Source organism: Equus caballus, chromosome 18 (genome assembly GCF_041296265.1).
Source record: "Equus caballus isolate H_3958 breed thoroughbred chromosome 18, TB-T2T, whole genome shotgun sequence".
Taxonomy (NCBI): domain Eukaryota; kingdom Metazoa; phylum Chordata; class Mammalia; order Perissodactyla; family Equidae; genus Equus; species Equus caballus.
This window is the reverse complement of record NC_091701.1, coordinates 21,507,635-21,530,318: the sequence shown is the minus strand read 5'-3', so window position 1 is coordinate 21,530,318 and position 22,684 is coordinate 21,507,635. Positions and strand designations below refer to the sequence as shown.

At 36.9% G+C, this 22,684-nt stretch overlaps 1 protein-coding gene across 12 annotated transcripts in view; it reads right to left on the bottom strand.

Annotated features, from left to right (window-relative positions):
- Window positions 1-22,684, bottom strand: part of THSD7B (thrombospondin type 1 domain containing 7B) — a 1,030,427-nt gene that overhangs the window by 481,865 nt on the left and 525,878 nt on the right. For all 12 annotated transcript variants that reach the window (XM_070240788.1, XM_070240790.1, XM_070240792.1 and 9 more), the window contains one exon: window positions 11,069-11,317. In XM_070240788.1, the coding sequence (XP_070096889.1) occupies window positions 11,069-11,317 (249 nt within the window). The remainder of the gene's footprint in view (window positions 1-11,068; window positions 11,318-22,684) is intronic.

Sequence of the window (22,684 nt, the reverse complement as noted above, 5' to 3'; positions counted from 1 at the left end):
AAGAAAAAAATAAACTAAAAATAAGCATGTGTTACCTGGCCTTATAGAAACTAGAGTAAAACTGAAATCAGCTAACAGATGTCAAAATCAGGAAGCAAATCTCAAAGAGACCTGATGGTGATCAAACCCTCTCATAATGAATGTCATCATTCTACAAAGCTTGAAAGCTGAGAATCATTCCTCTCAAGCCCATTGTAGAAAAAGGATTTGGACAATGCTTTTGGGTTTGTTGTAACACAATTGTTCTCCCTCTGCCTTGCTATTTCATTTTCACGTGTTTTTCCAAGTGAAAATTAGTCAGTGGGCTGGGTAAGAGTTTGGAGTGCGAGTTCAGGTCCTGCTTATGCCAGGGGAAAGAGAAAATAATAGGTTTCTAATTCCTGGGCATGAGAGACCAAGAGAAGTTCAGTTCTTTCCAGAAGTGAAGCTCTGATGCCCTTTCTCCTCACTCAAAGTTCTCACCCTGTTCTCTAGGGTCACTCAAGCAGGAGGCTTGTCCCTCATGTCTCTGAGTCTCAGGGCACAGGTAGCTCTGTATTCCAGGCCAAAATACAACAAGATAGGGGTGTGTTGGGGAGTATGGTTACCAAGTTCTCATTTCAAACCCTCATTCTCCAAAGTTTCCCTAAAAGAAGAGCTCTCTGGCTATTAAGGAGGGGGCGATAGAGCAACTGCCTCCAAGCCTCCTCTGATGGAGTTAGCCAATAAGACAGGCAAAAAAGGGATTGCATGGTGTAGATGCTAAACATGCATCAGAGCCAAAATGACCTGGGCCTTGCCACTTACTAATCATATGACTTTGGCGGAGTTCTGTTTTCCCATCTGTGAAATAGGGATCCTAATGCCAAACGTTGAATCTGGCGTATAAGAAATGTTCAACAAATGTTCATTCCTTTTCTCCCTATGTCCTTCTCCATGTGCCTTTTGCCCCTTACTGCCACAGAAAACACACACACACACACACACACACACACTTGACTGTACTTATGAGGATTTCATCAAGTCCTAATATTAGAGATCCAGGAATGCCATGGTGCAACTTCTGGCACCCAAAGTTCAGCAAATAGCATAAAAGAAACATAGAGTTTAGAAATGTAGCAAGTATAGTAATCCATTTGCTTGTTTGAAAGGAATGGGCCATGCTGTAAAAATTGCTTTTTCAATAAATTTATCATGACCCTATAAAAATTAGGAATGGAGGAATTTTGAAGTCATTATGGAGAAAAATGTAAAGTTTAATGACTCTGGTGTTATATAAAGTAACAAAAACCCTTTTGGTAGCTCATTGACCAAAAACACCCAAATTCCATTCACTGGCAAACAAGAAATTCTCCAAAGAAATCTAAGACATTTATCACCATCGCTATTGTTTATCACCTCAGAGAAAATTCCAAGCCAGTAAGCGGCAGAGGAGAAAGCATGCCAGTAAAGGGCTGCTATACTCCTTTTAAAAATGCCGGTCTTTTCATCGTCTTTCCTCAATCATTTTCTTTATTTTTTTCAAAAGTGCTATCTCTGTTTAGTCACAAATCACCCGGCAGCCATGAAAACCGAACATCCTGAACTCCATCAACCTGGGAAAGTGTCTCTAGGATCTGACAGAATAAGAAATCAAAGGAGTCCGCTCAGCTAAACGTTACTCGCTTTCTCCTTTAGAAGTTGTTACAGAGGTAGTCCTCCAGCCTTGGGACAACTTGGCCTCCTGACTGCCTGGGACACACTCTTTCATGGCTAAGTCCCTGTCAAAGACCAGGCCTTTTCCACACTCTCTCTCCCAACTCCGATGCCTTTCAACATGTCCTCCCTTTGTCCTTCTGCTTAGGAGGGAACCGCAGGGAGTCCAAAGGTCAGAGCCCCATCTCCTATGAGGGATCGGCACTTTGAAATCAATTGTGAAAATGCCTCAAGTAGAGAAGACAGCCACAGAATGAAAGAACTTTGTCAACCCTCATAGTCCCTTATAAATGTGACTGTGGAGGATCCATTTGCTTTCATCAAAGGGTCCAGCTGAACAGGATAGACGAGGCATTAATTTATTTGGGCTACTAGGGTACCGTGACATATCCCTCAAGTAATAATAATAACAACCAATGTTTTCTGCATGTTGACTCTGTGCCAGGCACTGCACTAACAAATTAAGGTGCACTACTTCATTGAACCCTCCCAACAACTCTGTGAAGAAAATATTATTCCCCCTTTTACAGACGGAAGAATTGGCATAAAGAATAAATAATCTTCCAAGGTCGCATAATTAAGTACTAAGTAGAAGAGCAGGATTCAAAGTCAAGTGTATCTGATTCTAAAGTACATCTTCTTAACGAAATGACCCTCCAGTAAATGAATGGCAAACTCATGAAACTTCAGTCAGGGGATAGAGAAAACTAGTTCGGTAGGTAACAAGTGAACTGCTCAGCCATTATGAGGACAAGTATATATTGGTCTTGGTCTGAGGAAGTGCATTCTAGACTGAAGCAAAAAATATTCTATGTTGATGACAATGATATTGTCAGCGACAACTGATCAATAATATTTCACACTGCCAAAATAATTTTTCAGCCAGACTCAAACACAAATATACCTTGAGAATATCTTATAGCCAATCATTTTATAATTAGAAGATCGTGGTCACAGTGTCAAATTTAAGCACTTTCAGGATATAATTGCAAATTAAAAAGAGAGATAAAATATAAGCAAATAAAGGAATCTCTAATTATAAAAATTCAAATTCCCAATAACTGGTGCAGAAGACAACTTTTTGAAGAGGAATGCCTTTGCAAGCCCCTGAAATCGAATTCCCCACATTGCTCCCTGGTCATTGTGAATGTTAGGTAAACCTTCTTCATCCATTCCTGTGAAAACAACTCCAACGTGCCTACCATTAGTGAGAATGCACACTGTCAGCTACCATGGAACCCTAGACCTCTGAGAAGGGGAATGCTGATAACTCAAATACTGAACACACAGAAGAAACAACTCATACAAGGACAGTTTAGGTAACATACAGATATGTGTGAGAGACTGAAGGCAGGAAGGAGCTAAAAAGCAGGACTCTGTAGAGAAAGAAATAGGCCTGCCCCAACAGTAAGCGAATCACTTACTCAACTCTGCGTTCATTCATCCTTTCTTCCAGGAAGTAATTCTTGAACTCCAGCTATGTTCCAGGCACACTTTCAGACAATAGAAATGCACAGTAGTGAGCAAGACAAAGTCCCTGACCTTGGAAAGATTACCTTCTATTGGAGTAAACACACAGAAATGCATCAACTCATAGCATGACATCAGATAGTAAAGAAGAGAAAGAAGGACAAGGAGAGCCATTTCAGTCCCATAACCAGGGAAGTCTTCAGAACCCTGAATAATACAAGGGAGTGAGCACAAGAAGAGGTGGGCAAGGAGCATTCTAGGCAGAGAGAAGAGTATGTTCAAAGATCCCAGGGAGGGAGAAAGCTTGGTGCTTTCTAGGAAAGCACAGAAGTCAGTATGGTTGGGACAGATGGTCAAGGCAGGAAGGAGAGGAAATTAGGGTTGTCAGGGGCCAGGCTATATGGAGCCTTGTAGGCCAGAATATGGACTGTGTTATTCCAAATGTGCTAGGAAATCATTGCAAAGTTTTGAGGAGAATAGTAATATGATAAGGCAACTTAAATTTTAAAGGACCACCCTGGCTACTGAATGAAGAGCAGACCATGATGGAGGGGGAAGGAGGGAGACAAGTTTGAAGGCCTTTGTCAGTCTAGGAGAGATGATGGTAGCTCCAACTGGGGCAGTCATAGTGAGTGTGGGGAGAAGGGATCAGCTTCTGGGTATCCTGTGAAGGTAGAGACAACCTCCTAATGGCTTAGATGTGGATGGAGAGAGAGGGAGAAGCAAAGAATGATTCCAAATTGTTTTGGCCCCAAGTATTAACAGCACAATGTCTTGACACTGAATTCTTAAATGAGACAACCCAGGAAAGGGGAGAAAAACTCAAACATGAGAGCAACCATGTATTATAACTGTAAAATTAAGTTTTTCTTCATTTATCTCCTAGAATCTGCTTTCAAAATTGTTCTCCCATTTCTGAAACTCATCACTCAATTTCTTCATTTGTTCCCCATAATGTAAGTCTACTCTTAGGGAAAGGTCAATAAATGTATCTACATGATACATTAAAAGTTAATATTAAATATATTATCATTCTAAGGAGGTATATGCAATTTAAAAGAAGAAACCAAGATTAAGTCAAAGAAAATAATCTTCTAATGGTGGAAATACACATTCCCATCAAGAGATATAAAAGACAAATTCTGGATTAGGAAATGTTACTCGAGGCCCTGAAATTCAAGCACCCAGCTAGCCAGCTTGTCTCCTGAGGGTCTTGTTGTCTAATCCAAGGAATCCTATAATCAAACTATTCTCCAAATTGAAGTGGGGAGGGCAGAAGAAGTAAGGAATTAATTAATCACTGTGAAGCAGTGAGCAGAGACATCCTAAATTAGCAAAGCCAAAATTAGAAAAGTAGGCACATTTAGCAACTATGTTTAAAAGACCTCCATCCTACTAATGTGACATAAAGTGATTCTAATAGCAATAGGATGGCAGGACCATCAGAGTTTTATAGCAACCTCTGCCCTTTAGAAGGCTCGCTTTGTCACTTTCATACGGCTTAGAATTGCTTACAAAATGTGGATTTCTTTCCTCCTTCTTCTGAAGGCTTAGATTTAAAGCAAAGCACCCTGGAATAGAATCTTAAGTGATTTAATGATGACAGATTGAAAGAATAATTGCATTAGTTAATGGTCATGTTTTGACTAAGCACATATAGATTTGCAAACACTCTTGGAATTGAAACCCTAGTGCAAGGTATTCAAATTAAATGTGTGTATATTAAAAGTCAGTGTACTGCAGCATGACTAATTTATGATAATGTCTGTTGTCCTTTTAAAGTTGTAAATGCATTTAGAAAAGAATTAACTTGTCATTTTTTTTGCTGAACAGACGACCAAAATAAAGGGAACCGATCAAGCTTTATACATTTTATGCTCTAGTAATTTTTTATTGAATAGAGTGGGACTATTGATTATGGAAAGCTACTTTAAAGTGCAAAGCTCTTTGCTCTTCAGCAGATGGCTTTGCTAGCCAAACTCCACATATGTATTATTAATAGACTTCTATCACTATGCACAGCACTTAACAGTACGTTAACTTTCTTACACTAACAGGGGAACAAATCTTCCATCCAGGAGGACTTAAAGTGGCACAATGGGGACTCATGAAACAATATGCACCAGTAAAAGATGGACTCAATAAAAAGGTATCAAGTTTCTTTCTGGTGAAACAATTTAAAGATTCTTTGAAAACTGTTAAACTGTTGCTTCTTTTCTAAAACAGATTGTCCTGAGGATTGTAGGTCATGACTCCTTTACTCCTCAAGTGCCACAGAAAAGCTGCTTAAATAAAATAACAACAAAAAACCTTCCTTAAAGAATCCAGTAATTCATTTAACAACCATTTAATCAGCTCCTATTATATGCAGGGTGATAGGTGCTGTGGTGGACGGTCAACAGGTGAAGAGACCGAAGATGTGGTAGGTGATGTGCATGCCATTTTGTTCTGGAAGGCAAACTGTTACAAATTCAGACTGTAATCTCATTCCTCACACTTTTTGAAGTTGCTTTTATAACCAATGACAACAGAAACCTCTTATCTAGGAAACCAGACACACTGTTAGCAGAATTAAGGCGGCCATTGGGGACCATGTCACATCAAGCTCCCTGTGTCCATCCCTTCCCTGGGTAGATGTCCTTATTTAATCTCCCTGATGATGCCAATTTCAGCTGCTCTTTATAAGAAATGACCTTGAATCCTTCACATAAACATTATATAATAAATATAAGCACAGAATAAGTACCCTGTGCATAATATTGTTCTGGAACTGTCCATTCATTCATTTATTCATCCACTGTTTACTGAGCGTTTACTATGAGCAGGGCACTTTCATAGGCACTCCCCAGTCTAAGGTAGAGGAAAAATAAATAAATAAACAAAAAATCCATATCCAAATGTATGGGATGATGTGTGGGAACATTACCAACTACTAAACACTCAAAGAACATGGTTATCATGTTCTGGATGCTCTCATTTTTAAAGAGTATATTACGCAAACTTCTTAAGATGAATAAAGTAAGTGAATACAGACGGAAAGTTTTCAGTTTGCTAAATTCTGTATAATTAGCACAGTGACAGGCTGAAGCAAGTGTTAAACAAACATCTCTTCATGATACATCAACCCCATTCCAGCACTCACTCCGTTCCAGCGGGCAAAGGGAGCCAACGACTAAGTCAAGTTTTACCAGCCATTTCTTTTCCTTGGCTCTATTTGGGCTTCAACATTCATCTAAAAAGATTCATCAACTAGTTCCTAGAGTTTTATAAAGAAAAAGAATTTTATCTAGAAAATCTAAATTTTGGTTCAGTTCCTTAAAGAGATGTTAGAGAGAAAAGGGATAGTCACCAGGGGGTTGTTTTACAAGCAAATCATAGGGGCCTGCAGGAGACCCAGATAGCTCTCTCAGTATGACTCTGCACAGGCAGACATTTTGTGAAAAATCTCTAGTTCACCCATAATAAGGATAAATTCATACATACCAGAGACAAGGAGGGATGGATGATGAGAGCCCATCTGTTAAGTGCCAGACCAGAGTATTGAAACAATGTTTTACAAATTGTCTTCTCTGTGCAACAATATCACACAATCTATGTAATACTATCAGCCATGCAGCTTCTGCCTGAGATCTCCTTAAGAGTTTTACTCTACATTGGTCACTGTCACCCTTTAACAGTTCTGTCTTACATTTAATTTCAAACTCTAAATGACCGTTTAAGAGGTAGAATAGCCATTTTTGCCTGAAAGCTGTTGCTCCTTGTGAAGTGGCAGAAGTTGTTGGTAGGTCATCTGAGGTGTTAATTCCAAGAAAGATGTTGACATTTTTCAATATTCTTGTGTGTTATAGTGTCTCCAGCCAGAATGGGCTCTCTACTTAAGCACAACGGATCTGGAGTCATGGCTCTTCCAGCAGCAGGTCATGCCTCAGCTATCTGATACTAAGCATTTAAAACATTATAGGCCCCGTGTCTTCTGTCTTTCCTTACACTATCTAGTAAACGGGGCCACTCTTAGTGTTATGTTGGAGGCGGGCATAAAATTACAAGTAGACTGTGTAATCTTGGAGGAAGGGGTTTCTTAGAGTCTACATATGTCTTGGTCAAAAATAGCAAATGCTTGAAACAAGCTTACAGCAACACAAGGCTAACTAATTCCCTTATAGTTCTAAAATGTCTCACATTAGCATAACATAGACTGGTTAGCATAACATAACTCCTTTCAAGTTAACGTAAGCTAGTTCCCCCAAGAAACTTCCAAAGTGTTCCAGTCTCGGGGATCACTTCTAGAATGGGCTCCTCTTGGTTGTAATTCCTTTCATGGAATCACGACTTAGAGATGGGCAGTCATAATGTTTGGAGCTAAAATGCCAATCAGTGGAGTCCAGTTGGTGAGAAAAGTATCTCCAAAGCTAAGCAACAAAAGCACTTTTTGAGCAATATTAATATGCAGGTAGGAGAGCACTTCTCTAGCTCGCCCCTCTTCTTGGAATCTTCTTCCCCTAATTACCTGTATGGCTAGTTTTCTCACTTCCTTCAAGTCCTCCCCTCCAAATCCTGCTTGTTCAAATGAGCCTTCTCTAATGGTCCTGTTTAATTCTCTCACCTGAGCTGATCCCTCATCACAGCATCCCAGAAACCTCTATCTCTACCCTGCACTAATGTTGTATTTTTTCCACAGCTCACACACAAAGTGCATAGCTTATTTTATTTGCTATATTTATTTGGTATGTCTTCACTAAAATTTAAGTCCTATAATGGGGGAAGGAACTCTTGTCTATTTTGTTCTCTGATGTTTCAAACACTTAACATAGTGCTTGGCACATAGAAAGAGGTCAATGTATATTTACTGAATAAATAAATGTATATAGTAAATGTAGTAGAAAGGTAAAAGTCAAACTATTCTAAGAGAGTTTAAGGGCCAGCCCCGGAGGCCTAGTGGTTAACTTCAGTGCACTCCGCTTTGATGGCCTAGGTTCAGTTCCCAGGAGCAGACTAACACCACTTCTCTTCAGTGGCCATGCTGTGGCAGCAGCTCACATACAAAAAGAAGAAGGTTGGAAGCAGATGTTAGCTCACGGGAGTTTAAAAAAACACTATGAAGAGTCACAGAAGTCTATATTTTTCTGCTGGGGAAAAATACAGTGAATTGAATTGCTTGATGCATATGAATTGCTCAGGAATTCTGGGAAAGGAAAAATGAGCATTTTTGTTTCCTGATAAATTTTTGTTTACATTTCCCTTGTTCCCAGTGAATTTTAATCACCAATGTCAAACTAGAAACAAAAGTTAGGCCTTTATGCTTTCCTGTGGTACAGGCCACAGTTCAGATTTCAGACAAATAAGAATGTCAGCCAATGTTAATTTTGTTGTTATTATTTCTGTATTCTCTTTCCACAACCAAATGGAATCATTAGTTAACACAACAGTCTCCCTGGAAAACACTGGTTGTCATTCAGTGAATTTTCTAAGACTCCTATTTCCTACAAATTTGCTATTTGGGAAGAATTTTCTTTTTTAAATCTGACACAGTAACATTTCCAAATAACAGAACTAGAGGGTCAGGTTCACCTCCAATGAATTCTATCAGACCCTATCTTCAGATGCTAAGGTTGAACCAAATGAAAATCAATCCAGAAATCCATCTTGGGTACATCTTGAATTATTACCATTCTACACTATTTTCTTGGGGAAAAAATGATACACATGAATACATATAAGTGTGTATATGTACTCTTCTCTGGGTGTGCATCTTCACAATGACTATCATGGGAGTCAGTGTGATGTAATGGAAAGAACACTGACTTTGAAGCCAAACGGACTTCAATCTGGATCTGAACAATGCCAGTTTACACCCCTTGTACTCTCAAAGTGTCCGATTTGGATGATAAACTCCTATGTTATTCTAAATAATCTTTATAAAATCTCTGATATGGTTATTGGCAACAGTAGTTGCTCAATAAAAGGTTGTTGTTACTTAATAAATGTAGATGCAACTCAACTTCCTCAACATCGTCAGGGAGGCACCACTCTGACTTCCAAGAGAATTATAATAGTTACTAACAAAGAAATGAGAAGAAAAGAAAATGGAGGGATATCTATAAGTCAACAAACTGTTGAAAATATCAGGAAGAGGTCACTGGCCATTTCATGAAAGGAATGAAGGGAAAAAGCACCAATATCAAGGTCATCATTAAACCCAGATTCTATTCCTGGCAGCATAACTTTGAGAACCCTTCTGAATTATGCCTCCATAGGGAAAAAAAAAATTCCAAATTAGCAAGAAGAAATAACATTTTTACCACCATTAAATTACTACAGTATGCCTTCCAAGGAAAGGAGAGATTCTCTTTCTGGAAGAAATGAAGACACCTGCAAATATCAACAGTAAGGTCACCATTCTTGTAGTACCTCCTATGAGCTGAGCACTGGGACTGATATTTTACCTGCCTGGTCTCTAGGTGTTCAACCTTCAACACAGGCAGTATAGTTAGACAAATTTTACTGAAGAGGGAAATGTCTTAGAGAAGATGTATAGCATGTCAAAGAACACACAGCTCATAAGTGATGGTGATGCAATTTTAATCCAGGTCCAGCCAAGTTCAAAAGGGATAGAGAGCTCAGGTTTCATGCCATTTCCAATCCCACGCTTTGCCCCAAAATTAGTGTTTTGAAAGATTGGACACATACGCAACACAACTAGGGAGGATTCTGTGAGACAACCAGTTAATCTGCAAAGGATCATGAACAACACCTACCTTCTCAGCTTTTGAGTTAAGGAATGATATGAATCTAAGGGGTCCTCTTAGTAAAAAGTGAACAGTCAGTATGTGAGGGGTATGTTGAATCTACACTGACTTCAACGGTGAGGCAGAGAAAGTGTGTGGCTAAGAATCTGACAGCAGGAACTCGCCCCTCTACCCACTCACCTTTCCCTGCCCCCCACACACACTATTTCAGGCTTAGAGAATAGCCAGGCCCAACAACACTCCCACTGAGTTTGTAACTCATCTACCCTTCACACTAAAGTCTACAAGAAGCTATTTTTTGCCTCATTTGATTTTTCACTAAGGAAACAATTCTCAAATTTTAGAGACTATAAGAAACTATAGAAAAGTTCTATCTAAAATAGCTGCAGATTTAACAGATATAGTTCAGGGCAGCTGTCCATCAGGAAGTAGCACAAATTCATCTCCAACAGCTTCTGAACAGCCAGCCCCAAATGACTTCTGTCATTATCAGTCTAGGCCTATTATGAGCCAACAACCCAGAGGAAAATATATTGGAGGCCTTTCTCAAGGGCTCTATAGCCAGGCAAAATACAACGAATAGCAAGATCTTAAAATACAGCTACTTGTCTGTGTTAATCCTATTCCCAACATTCTCTGGCTCCCTAGGGACTCTGGAATAGAAACAACACCACAGCATGGCAGTGACTTTGAGAGACAGAACTGCATTAGAATTAAGGTCACTCATTAGCTGTGTAACCTCAGGAATTACCTTAATCTCTCTAAGCATTAACGGCCTCATTTACAAAATAAGATGCTATGAATGTCTTCTTAGGTTGTCAGAAAAATTACATGTGACATGTGAGGTAATGATAACTGATGGTTACCCAGCATTTATGATGTGCAAGATGCTGGATGAAGTAAGCCCTACTAGTAAATGAGTAAACTAAGGCACTAGACTTAAGGAATTTGCCGAAATTCACATAATTAGAGTCACAGAAATATAATTGGAGCCCAGGGAATCAACACAGCCCATGCTCTTAACCCACTGTGCTTTACTGCCCAGTATGGAACTCTGTACTGAGTAAAGACTGAACAAATACGAGTCACAGCTACTCTTATTCTTGTGAATATCCCTATATCACACAACGTGAGGTTATATGGAACAGTGAATACCCATACCAAAGAATGCACAGTACCTGGGACATGGCTGCAAAAATTCTCCTTCGACAATGCAGGCCTCTTTCTCAAGAAGTTCAGGGCACTCCCTTCCACCTCCAATAGCAACATGCTTCACATTGCGGCTCCTGCTCCTGAATCCTGGTGACAGACTCCCTGAACGACATGTCTTGGAGCAGGAACTCCAGGGGGACCACTCAGTGGTTTCACAGTCTTTCGGCAAGATGCAGGACTGGACAGTCAAAGGGAAGGAGTCTTGCATGCAAAGGCTAAGGAACAGAAGTGAAGAACAACAGGCCACAGATTAAATGGATGCAACTAATATTATGAAGTGCCTATAATGAAAAAAAAAAAATGAAATCTGGTTTAAGCATTCAAATGTGAGGATTTAAAAAAAAATGTTAGAGGTATCATGATAAAATATTGGAGGACATACATTGTAAGAATGGACGCTCTATTTCATCTCATCAACAAGAAGTTTCTAGGTTTTGACTTTTCAGAAATGGTTACCAGCTAAGGAATGCCCCCCATCCACCCTCTCCACCCCACTCAAATTCATATGTTGAAGTACTAAGCTCTAGTACCTCAGAATGTGTCTGTATTTGAAGACGAAGCCTTTAAAGAGGTAATTAAGTTACAACAAGGTAACTAGGATGGGCCCTAATCCAATATGACTAGTGTCTTATAAAAACAGATTAGGACGCAGACACACACAGAGGGAAGACCACGTGAAGACACAGAGAGAAGACAACGATCGACAAGCGAAGGAGAGAGGCCTCAGGAGAAAACCCTGCTGACACCTGATCTGCGATTTTCCAGCCTCCAGAAATGTGAGAAAATTAATTTCTGTTGTTTAAGTCACCAAGTCTGTGGCACATTGTTAAGACAGCCCTAGCAAACTAATCCAGAAATTTAATAAAGGTTTTCAATTTGTGTATGTTTTTAGAAAAAGATGTCAATTTCCAAAATGGACATTCTTCTTCCTTTAATAAAGAAGGTCCTACAGTACGTGGCTCTCTGTACACCGTTGAAGTAGTGGTTTGTTTCTTCCCATTTGCCAACTTTCATTCTCTGTGCTCATCTTCCCCTGACTGACTTTTCCTGTTGGGCCAGGAGGACAGATACCAAGACTCCAACAGTACCAGCACTTGCATGGAATTGCAGGGATTAATCAAGGGCTTTGAAAAGGGCTCCTAATTCTTAGTATTAGGAAGGGCACATGTTCCATTGGATACATATTTACTTATTTTTTTTTTTTTTAAGATTTTATTTTTTTTCCTTTTTCTCCCCAAAGCCCCCCGGTACATAGCTGTGTATTCTTCGTTGTGGGTTCTTCTAGTTGTGGCATGTGGGACGCTGCCTCAGCGTGGTCTGACGAGCAGTGCCATGTCCGTGCCCAGGATTCGAACCGACGAAACACTGGGCCGCCTGCAGCGGAGCGCGCGAACTCAACCACTCGGCCACGGGGCCAGCCCCCATATTTACTTATTTTTAATGTTACTTTCACTAATCTGCCTCTTTGGTTAAAAAAAGAATCATACAGGTTCCACCTAGGGCCCTAGTCTAATTGAATCAGGGAGATTCCATTTTACTGGAATAGTGGGATGAGCACTAAATGGTGAATCAGAAAGATCTGGGTCCTGAATTTTGCATCACAATACATTAGCATGACCTTAGTCTCTTGGCTGGTTAGTTTCATTATCTGTAGGAAAAAAGAATAATAAAACGTGATCTGCTCATCCCCCAAATCTGTGGTAACCTTTAGTGTTAAGTAGAATTACCTTATAAACTAAAGCCCACAGCAAAGATCATTGTCTACTCACAGGAATGGGAATCAATCCGTTCATAGAAGGTGGTGTGCCTTTTTAATAAAACAGATATATACTGTGGATTTGTCTTTTAAAAAAAGAGATGCTACGGTAATTATATATCCTTGACATTTATAGAGTACATTGTCATTTGTAAATTACTTCATAAGTATTCAACTGTAAAGGAAATCTTTGAAACTAAAAATTACTCTAGTAATTCTTACTTCCTCAGGAAATGTTAAAGAAATCTCTTTACTGAAAAAATAAGGACAGAAACTTTTATAAAAATCAAGAGAAAAGTACCCTCAACTACATTAACACTTCAATTACCACTTTAAAATAATATTAAATATCTCAAATATTCATAAAAGTAGAGTAACATAATAGATGCTCCCATAATTTAATGGCAAAGGCTAACATTTGTTTCAGATTTCATTAAATAAGTAAAAACTTAGAAATTCAGGTGAAATCCCCTATGCCCTTTGCAATCCTAGTTCCATCTCTCTTTCTCAGACACAGCCACTATTCTAAAATCGATTTGTACTATTCTCCATCAGGCTTTTATACTTTAACTAGACATGTATATGTTCATAAATAGCACATGGCATTCACTGTCTTGCACGTTTTTAACAGTTTTACTTAAATGTTTTATTATACATATGACTCTAGAAATTATTTTCTTCCCTTAATATTACGACTTCTAGACCTATCCATGTTGATAAATGCAGTAATATTCATTCATTTTTATTAGTAAGTAATATTCCAATATGACTACACAGCAATTTATTTATTTATTCTCCCATTAGTGCATCTTTTGGTTGTGCTTAATTTCTTGCAATTCCACCAGACTATGTATTTAAGCTCTTTTCACATGTTTCTATGTTGTTAGACATGTGTGAGAGATTTTCCCTAGTATTTTTGCTTGGAGTTGGCCATAAAAATTCATGTAATCAAATCTGCTAGGTATTGTGAACTTTTCTTTCCTACATGCTCAAAACTCTTGGTTATTATCAGACTTACTTTTTCCAAAATGTTGAGAAGTGCATTCGACTTCTCAGATTACCAATGAGCTTTATATCTTTCTCATATCTGTAGTGACTACTCAGATCTCCTGTCCAATGAATTGACCATCCATACCATTTGTCCATTATGGTAGGCTGACTAACGGCCCTCCCAAAGATGTCCACATCCTAATGCCTGGAAGCTGTGAATATGTTACCTTACATGCCAAAAGAGACTTTGAAGATGTGGTTGTTAAGGATTTTGAGAGGAAGAGATTATTCTGGATTATGCAGGTGGGCCCAATGGAATTACAAGGGTCCCTATAAGAGGGAGGAAAAAGGGCCAGAGACAGAGAAGGAAATGTTATAACAGAATCAGAGGTTGGAATAATGTAAGGCAAGAAATGGGTGAAGCCTCTAGAAACTGGAAAATACAAGGAAATGGATTCTCCCCTAGAACTTCCAGTAAGATAGAATAATGTTCACATTTCAAGATTTCTTCACTTTTAGGCTTCTGACCTCCAGAACTGTAAGATAATAAATTTGTATTGTTTTAGGCCCCTTAGTTTAATTTCCTACTGAATCAATAGAAAACTAATATACCCATTTTTCTATTGGGTTGCCTTTTTTCTTATTGAATTTAAAAATTGCACTCATACACATTTATAGATGATGACGATAAATAGATATAGAGAGATAAAAAGAGAGAGTCTATGCACAAGAATACTTCCTGAGTCCTATCCAGTAAGAATACTGTATAGAATATAGCATTGTTGTTTGTTCTATATGTTACAAATATCTTTTCCCATAATTTTATTTTTAATTTTGTTTACAGTGACTTTTTGTGGTACACAATGTTTTTAGTTTGTTGTTCAATCTTTCACTTTATAGTTTGTGCTTTTTATATCAAGTTTAAGTTTCTTCCATATCTCAATGCCATAAAGTTATGCTCTCATATTTCTTTTTCCAGAAAACTTTTATACTTTCCAATTTCTTATTTAGGGCATCAATCAATTTGATAAACATTTTCATGTATGGTGTTTTATAGAACCTCTTTTTTTGGAAACATCAACACTGAACACATTTGTCCTTCTTGTTTAACCTACATAATTCTGATTATTTTTCCTCTATTTTCAGTGTTTTTCTCTTTCAAAGAGATGTCTTAAAATTATCTTTAAGCTTTTTCTTAACACATTTTGCAATCAAATTTTTAATGTCCAAAATTACTTTCTTATTTCCTACTTATTCCTTTTTAATACTGTCCTACTTATATATCATGCATGAAATATTTCATTATGTGTCGTTGACTATTAATCATAACTTTCTTTTTTTTACTTTGGTGATGCTTTGCTCTTATGAATTAGAATGAGGTACACAGATTGGTGTCCAGATTGGAAGCTCTTTGATTATAGGTGGTGTTCATCAAAGGTAAACATCACTGTTAGCTGTTCATGCAGAACTCAGACCATTCTATTAGAGACCTGCAAATGTTGGTCTCCTTCAGTCTTTACTCTTTAGCTCACGTTTCTCCCAAAATAGGAATCCTTCTATCTCTTGCGTCATGTGCATCGACTCACTGTTAGCTTTATGAAAGCTGATTGGAGAAAGAGCTGTCAGGGCACTCACAAACTAAGTATGGATTTTCATTTAAGCTGCACATTCACGGGATAGTGTGTCACACTTAGACTATGTTCTGCAGGTAAGGGAGTAATTTTTAGGCACATTGAAAACATTTGTCCTCAGAATTACTTACTGCCTATAATTCTTAAGCCTTCCAAGAATCTTATGTTAGTTAGAATAGAATAGGCTATATGGTGGTAACAAATAATCCCTGAAATCTCAATGGTTTAACAAAGTAAGTGTCCGTTTTCCTTTCCCATAGTTTGATGCAGGTTATTCAGCTCTCCTAGAAGGCACTGCTCTACCTGAAGACTTAAGGATCCAGCTTGCATCCATCTTACAGATTCACCGTCTAGAATACGTGGCTTCCAAGTTCACCTTTAGAAAGGAAAGGTAGACTAGGAGGATGGCCCAAAGTGATTAATGACTTTAGCCTAGAAGTGGCTTATGTTACTTTTGCCCACATTTCATTGGCTAGAGCTCAGTCAAATGGGTCCAGCATAACTGAAAAGAAGACAGTGAAACATCTTTCTGTGTGCCTTGGAAGGGGCACAAACGTGCTGGCCATAGAGCTTTGTGTCTGATCCAGCCGTGCCATGTCAACTGATTTGCTTCTTGCAGATCTTCGAGCTGAAGGGGCGCTTTCAAGCTCATCCAGTCTGCTAGGTAAATTATCACTCGTCCATCTGCTTTCCAGTTCCCAAAATCTGTTGATATTTCTTTTGAGCTATTATATCTTTTCCTATTATATTTGTCCTTGAGAGTGCATGCCCTTTTTATTGTTCTACTGTTACTTAAGTGGAATTCCCGAATACAGCAGTAATAAACCATTGTATTCATTTTGCCATATTTAACCAGAAACCTGAAAAGTTATTTGATGTAAAGCTTTGCTAAATCCACATAATGATCCAATCTATAAATCAACAAATTCCTAAAGAGCTAATTTTACTCTACGCATGGTTAAAAATGCATGACTAAAGGGGCCGGCCTGGTGGCATAGTGGTTAAGTTTTCGAGCTCTACTTTGGTGGCCCAGGTTCGGAGTTTCAGATTCCAAGGGCAGACCTAGTATCACTTGTCAGGCCATGCTGTGGCGGCATTTTGTATAAAATAGAGGAAGGTTGGAAGATTGGCACAAATGTTAGCTCAGTGACAATCGTCCTCAAGTAAAAAGGGGAAGATCAGCAACAGCTGTGAGCTCAGAGCAAATCTTCCTCACCAAAAAAAAAAAAAAGCATGACTAAAGTATTGAATAGTGAAAGTATTTTCATTTCTATTAATATTCTTATAAATTACATAATATTGGTTATAGAATTTAATACTTCCAAAATATGCTTTATTTTAGCATATTTTAAAAAGTTATGTTAAAAAGTTATTTTATAGACGTGAAATTGCAACTAAGAAAATATTTTAGAAATGTTAATAAAAGAGCGAGCCATTCAAAAGCACCATTATTCCAATTATTTAGCAGAACACCGCTATCCATATGGTAGAAGCTTACACACATTATAGCATAATAACAAGGGAACAGTCGTCTCTAGAGGTTACAGATTCTAACTTAGAGAATGCTTGCAAGATCACATCATGAAAATAACAGCAGAGAAGAAAAAGTGAATGGAGAAATGAAGACAAATGAACTAGAACTGAGATAGGCTTAAAAGAGAACCAATTTGGGAAATAAGATAAAAACTATGTTATTTATTTTACTGATTTTTACACCAAACTGGTGGCACTGTTCTTTCACCAATCAAATTAATAAGAAGATCTGAAAGAAAAAAAAGAACTTCAACAAGAAAAATATGCATTTACTGAGGTCTCTGTGAAATCCTGGCTGCTTTAGAAACTAGATTTAGAAAGTGAACTGCCTACTACAATATAAGATTCAGCAAGTAAAGACATTTGAATAAGCAGAGTTTTTAAAATGTTGTCTAGAAGACAATTTTGAAAAGGTAAGAAATAATTTAAAATTACTAAGAAAAAAATATTAAGGATTACTGAGAAATTTTAGCTGGGAGATTATGAGTTTCCTTTTCTCTATAACCTCCTTGGTTGGCCAAATTAACCTGAGGCAATTTATGTCTTGTTTAATAAAAATAATGTTTATGTTAGGTTAGATTATAACTAATAGGGGCCACTGCTTGAGATATATAACCTTTTTGTTTCTAATTCTCAATAAAACGAAACTGAGCTATTAAAATGCCTCTTAATATCTTATTTTGATTTATACCATTTTAAACTTTTCAATAGGTAGTAAACCTAAAATCATGCACTAAAGCTAGAATAGCAATATGAAATTATATTTTAAATATGCTGTTCAGTTGCTTCTGTGAAACAAGAGATTGTTCTAGAGATATAGAGATAGGCACACAGATATACTGAGATATTAAATTCTTGAGAAGGAATACCCTTGAGAGTGATATTATATCAAAATGGAATGTTTTTAGTATTGTCATCATTTCCTGTTACTAGAAAGCATTATTTAACAGTGATTTATAATGCACTGCAAGTCTCAGAATAAAATGGGCTTTATCTTCTCCCAATTTCTTAGAGTACTAAGAATGATCTGTTGGTATACATTTGTGAATGTGGGTGTACACGGTTAGAGATGAAGGCAGTATCAGCAATCATCTGAAGGTCTTAGCCACGACCCTCATTTTAGAGGGAACTGAACTAATGTCCCAAAATTTATGTGATTTTCAATGGCACACAGCAAAAATATAGAATAGCCAAGCCTGAAATTAAATTCCTCTACCTTTTAGGCTAAATTTTGTTTATAGTTAATCCATGTGAGAACTCTTCATGTTACAGACTCAAATTTATAAGACCTGAAAGTTGCATTGAAAAGAAAAAGCCTATCTTGGCTTCCACGTTTGGGGAACATGGCAGTTGCCTGACTCTGAATGTCTCTTACCACCACACCCCCCCAAAGAATATCACCAAGAATGGGAAATAAAACCACACACTACCCTTGTGTTCACCATTACTGGAGACAGAGAACATAAATGAACACACACCTTTAAATCACATGTAAGTAGAAAAAATTCTAACAGATTACTCACAGACCACCTACTAATGAAAGTTACTGAGTGTAGAAAGCACAGGAGGGGCATCCTAACAAATTCCATGAAAAAGGACTACAGTCTTGAAAGTGTGTGGGGCTGGAAGTCGCAGTCCTGGAGAAGCGTTCCTTTGGAGGCTAATCCTATACAGAGAGAATGGCTGGTAGTCCTTAGAGGTGAGGCAGTGAAGGAAATAGTGAGGGAAACAAAGGTGAAACAAGACATACCAATCTTTCCCCACCACTGCTACCAGCCACAACAACCATAAATGAAACTTCACGAAAGAGGGCAGAACTGATAGAAGAGGATGTTTTTGAAATAGAAACTGTGTTCAAGAACTGAATAGGAACAGAAATAAAGCAGACCACGTCCATTCAAAACTACAATGAAAACTCAGAAAATGTAAAAGGTTTTCGGCTGCTCAGAAGTCTCCCCTTAACAACCAGGAACAAAGCAGAAAAACTACTGTGATACAACACACAAAACTGCAGTAAATATCCTCAATAAACATTTGGAGATATTAAAAAAAAAAGAAAACTACTCAAATCTACCCTGAACCAGCAATACTAAAACTAAGACTACATTGGGTAAAAACCAGAAAGAAATAAAAAGAGAATTGATTGAACCCAGGAAGAAAATAGAAGAAAAAATCATTTCAAAAATGAATACTGAATGACAAGATGCCCAAGAAAGAACAGATTCAAATGAAAACATAATGTAGGATATTAAAGGAAAGTAGAGAAAAAGACAAAGAGAGAGAAGATGAGATAATGAAGTAAAATGGGTCAGAGAAAGTAGATGAAATGGAAAATAGGCAGGGAGGTGCAACTACCTATATTAAATGTCTTAGAAAAAATTGATACACTGGAACAAATTAATGTTAACAAATATAAGTGCAAAAAGTTTAAATAAAAGAAGACCTGAACCAATACGCTGAAGGGACCCACCAGGTACCATGGAAGTCTGCCCCAGAATAATCAACTCCAAGACACACACTAGTAAAACTATTTGACTTGAAAGATAAAGAAAAACAATCAGATGATCAGGCAAAGAGATGAAATAACTTACAAAGATTAAAATATTAACTGGCTACAGGCTTCTCGCGAACAACAAGGCTGCAGTGAAGTAGAGGTTTTCAAGGAAAGAGAAGAGAAAATGTGAACAAAGAATATTACATCCTGCTAAGCTGTTCTTCAAAGAGTCTTTAATCTGCCAAATTCAGGAAATACTGTGACTTTCCATAGGAATCTACTGGATGGTGAGCTTCATTCTACCAAAGACAATTGGGAAAGCTTTGGCCAAGAAAAACTGAACTTAAGAATTTCATATAAATGACTGTAAATCTAAGACTACATGAGGATGAGGTCATAGGTAGAAGAACATTATATAAGCCTTATTTGTTCTGACAAATAGAAAGAATTCACCTAAAAGATGAAAGGATAAAGGAGAGAAAAAATTGGAAAGTAGAATAAGATTATAGGTCATAGGGGGAAGTCATTTAAAACTGATGTAGCACATAGCAATAGATTAGTTTAGAAAAAGGGGAGTGAAGGGCTCTATAAAAAGTGTTAATACAAAGATAGCCCCTAAATTAAAAATACAAGCATTCCTAAATACTAAAAAATATATTTAAAAGTGAAAAGCATACACCAAATAAAAAATACAGTAAATATAATATCATATACACTGTTATTCAACGTAAGATGACAGAATTGAGACCAAACATAACAGTCATGTCAACAAATGTGAATATGCTTAATTTATTTATTAAAAGGAACTTAATGTTTATATTGACTCACAAAGCAAAACTCAACTCCATGTTGATGTTGAATCTGAAACTCAAAGTATGATAATTAAATAAGCTAAAAATAGATAGACAATAATTTATCATACAAATGAAAACAATAAGAATGCATGTGTCACAATCCTGATATCAGACAAAGTAAAATTAGCTGGAAAAAATTAGAAGAGACAAATAAGGATACTTTATAATGCTGAAAGCTACATTTCACAAAGAAAATATAGCTCTTTGAATATCTGTGTATCAAATAATAACAGCAATTATGTAAAATATGAAAAATATGGATGATGCAGGAAAAAATATAAAAAACTAAAAATAGAAGAATTTAACAACAGTTTTAGTATGTCAGGTCAAGCAGACAAAAATTAGTAAAAACATAAAAAAACCTAAGGTGTGTAATCAATAAGTACATATATATTAAACAACTCACACCAATAATAGAGAATATACCTTCTTAATTGAATACAGAACGTTCATAAAGATTGATCATAGATGATAAGACTAAGACAGCATCAGTAGGTTCTATAAACTAGAAATATTACAAACAGCAATCTCTGCTTACAAGGCAATAAAACTACAAATTAAAAATAAAGCAAACAAAAGCACAACAAAAAAGCCTCCCTATCTGGAATTACAATATCTTACATTAAACAAATCTTGGGTGAAAGGGGAAATAGAAGGAGAATCTGTGGAATTTTTGAAATAAAATGATAATAATAAATACACTGCATGTTCAGAATCTATGAGATCCATTTACAGCAGGAATCAGAGGAAAATTGATAACCCTAAACACACAGGTTAATACAAATAAAGATAAATTAATTAAATACCCTACCCAAAAACCTAGAAGGAAAAAATAAATAAATACAAAGGAAACACGATAAAGAAAATGCAGAAATTAATGAAGCAGAGAAAATAAAAACAGAAGAACAAATTGATAAACCAAAATCCTGTTTTTTTCAAATCAACCAAACAGACAAACTACTATTTTAAACAATGACTGAAGAGAAAAAACACACGTATATAAAAATAAAAAATGACACAGGATAAATAACTCTTCATGCAAGATATACGTATATGTAAATAAATTTGAAAATCTAGGGGAAATGAGTCATTCCTTTCAAGAATATAGTCTACCAAAACTATTCCCAGTATGAATGGAACAGTCTTCATAGAAAAAAAATAAAGTTTTCAAAGATATATCTCACAGCAAAGCATCAAGTCCAGCTGAATTCACAAAGAAATTCTACCAAACCTTTAGTGACCAGCTAGAACCAAAGCTACATAAATTGTTTAGAACATAGAAAATGAAGGAAAACTTTCACGTTAATGTTGTAAAGCAAGTATAATAATAACTTGATAAGAAAGCAAAAAGAAGAAAATGACAAAGTGGAGTATATATGACAAATGTACGAACAGTTCAATATTTGAAAATATATTGACATTATTCACTATATTAACAGGTTCAAATACCACATGATTATCTCAGGGAGCTATTCAAAAAGCCTTTGACAAAATTCAATATTCATTCCTAGTATAAACTCTTGACAAAAACGGGAATGAAGGGAGACTTCCCTAATATGATTAAATGTACACACACACACCCCTGTAACAGGCAGAATATCTCCCCGCTCCAGAGGTCCATGTCTTACTCCCCAGAACCTGTGAATGTGTTGCCTTAAAGGAGAAAAGATATTGTGCACTTCTGATTAAATTAAGGATCTTGAGCGAAATGGAGAGATTATCCTGGTGGCCCTAATGTAATCACAAGCTTCCTTATAAGTGAAACAGAGATGCAGGAGAGTGAGGGTCAGAGAAATCTTTCAAAGAATGATTGAAGATACTACACTGCCAGCCAAAGAATGCAAGCAAGCTGGAAAGAATACAAGAAGCTGGAAAAGGCATGGGAACCGATTCTGTGCTCGACTCCCCAGAATAAATCCAGCCTGCTGACAACCTGATTTTACTACAGTGAGATCCATTTCAGACTTCCGACCTCTAGAACTACAAAATAATAAATGTGTTGTTTTAAGCCACTAAGTTCATGGTAATTTGTTACAGCAGTAAGAAAACAAATACCTCAATCCTAAAACCAGAATCTTTACTTAATGGGATAATCCTGGAGGCATTCTCAATGAGATTTGAGAAAGCTAAGAATGCTCATTATCTTCACTACTACTTAATACTTTTCTGGATTCAATACATTAAACTAGAGAAAAGAATTAAAGGCATGAGAATTAGAAAAGAAGTATAAAATTCTCCTTATTTGCTAATAACTTGACATTATGTTTGAAAATCACCAGAAAATACGTGATTAAAAATGGCTCAAATAATAAAAGAATTCAGCA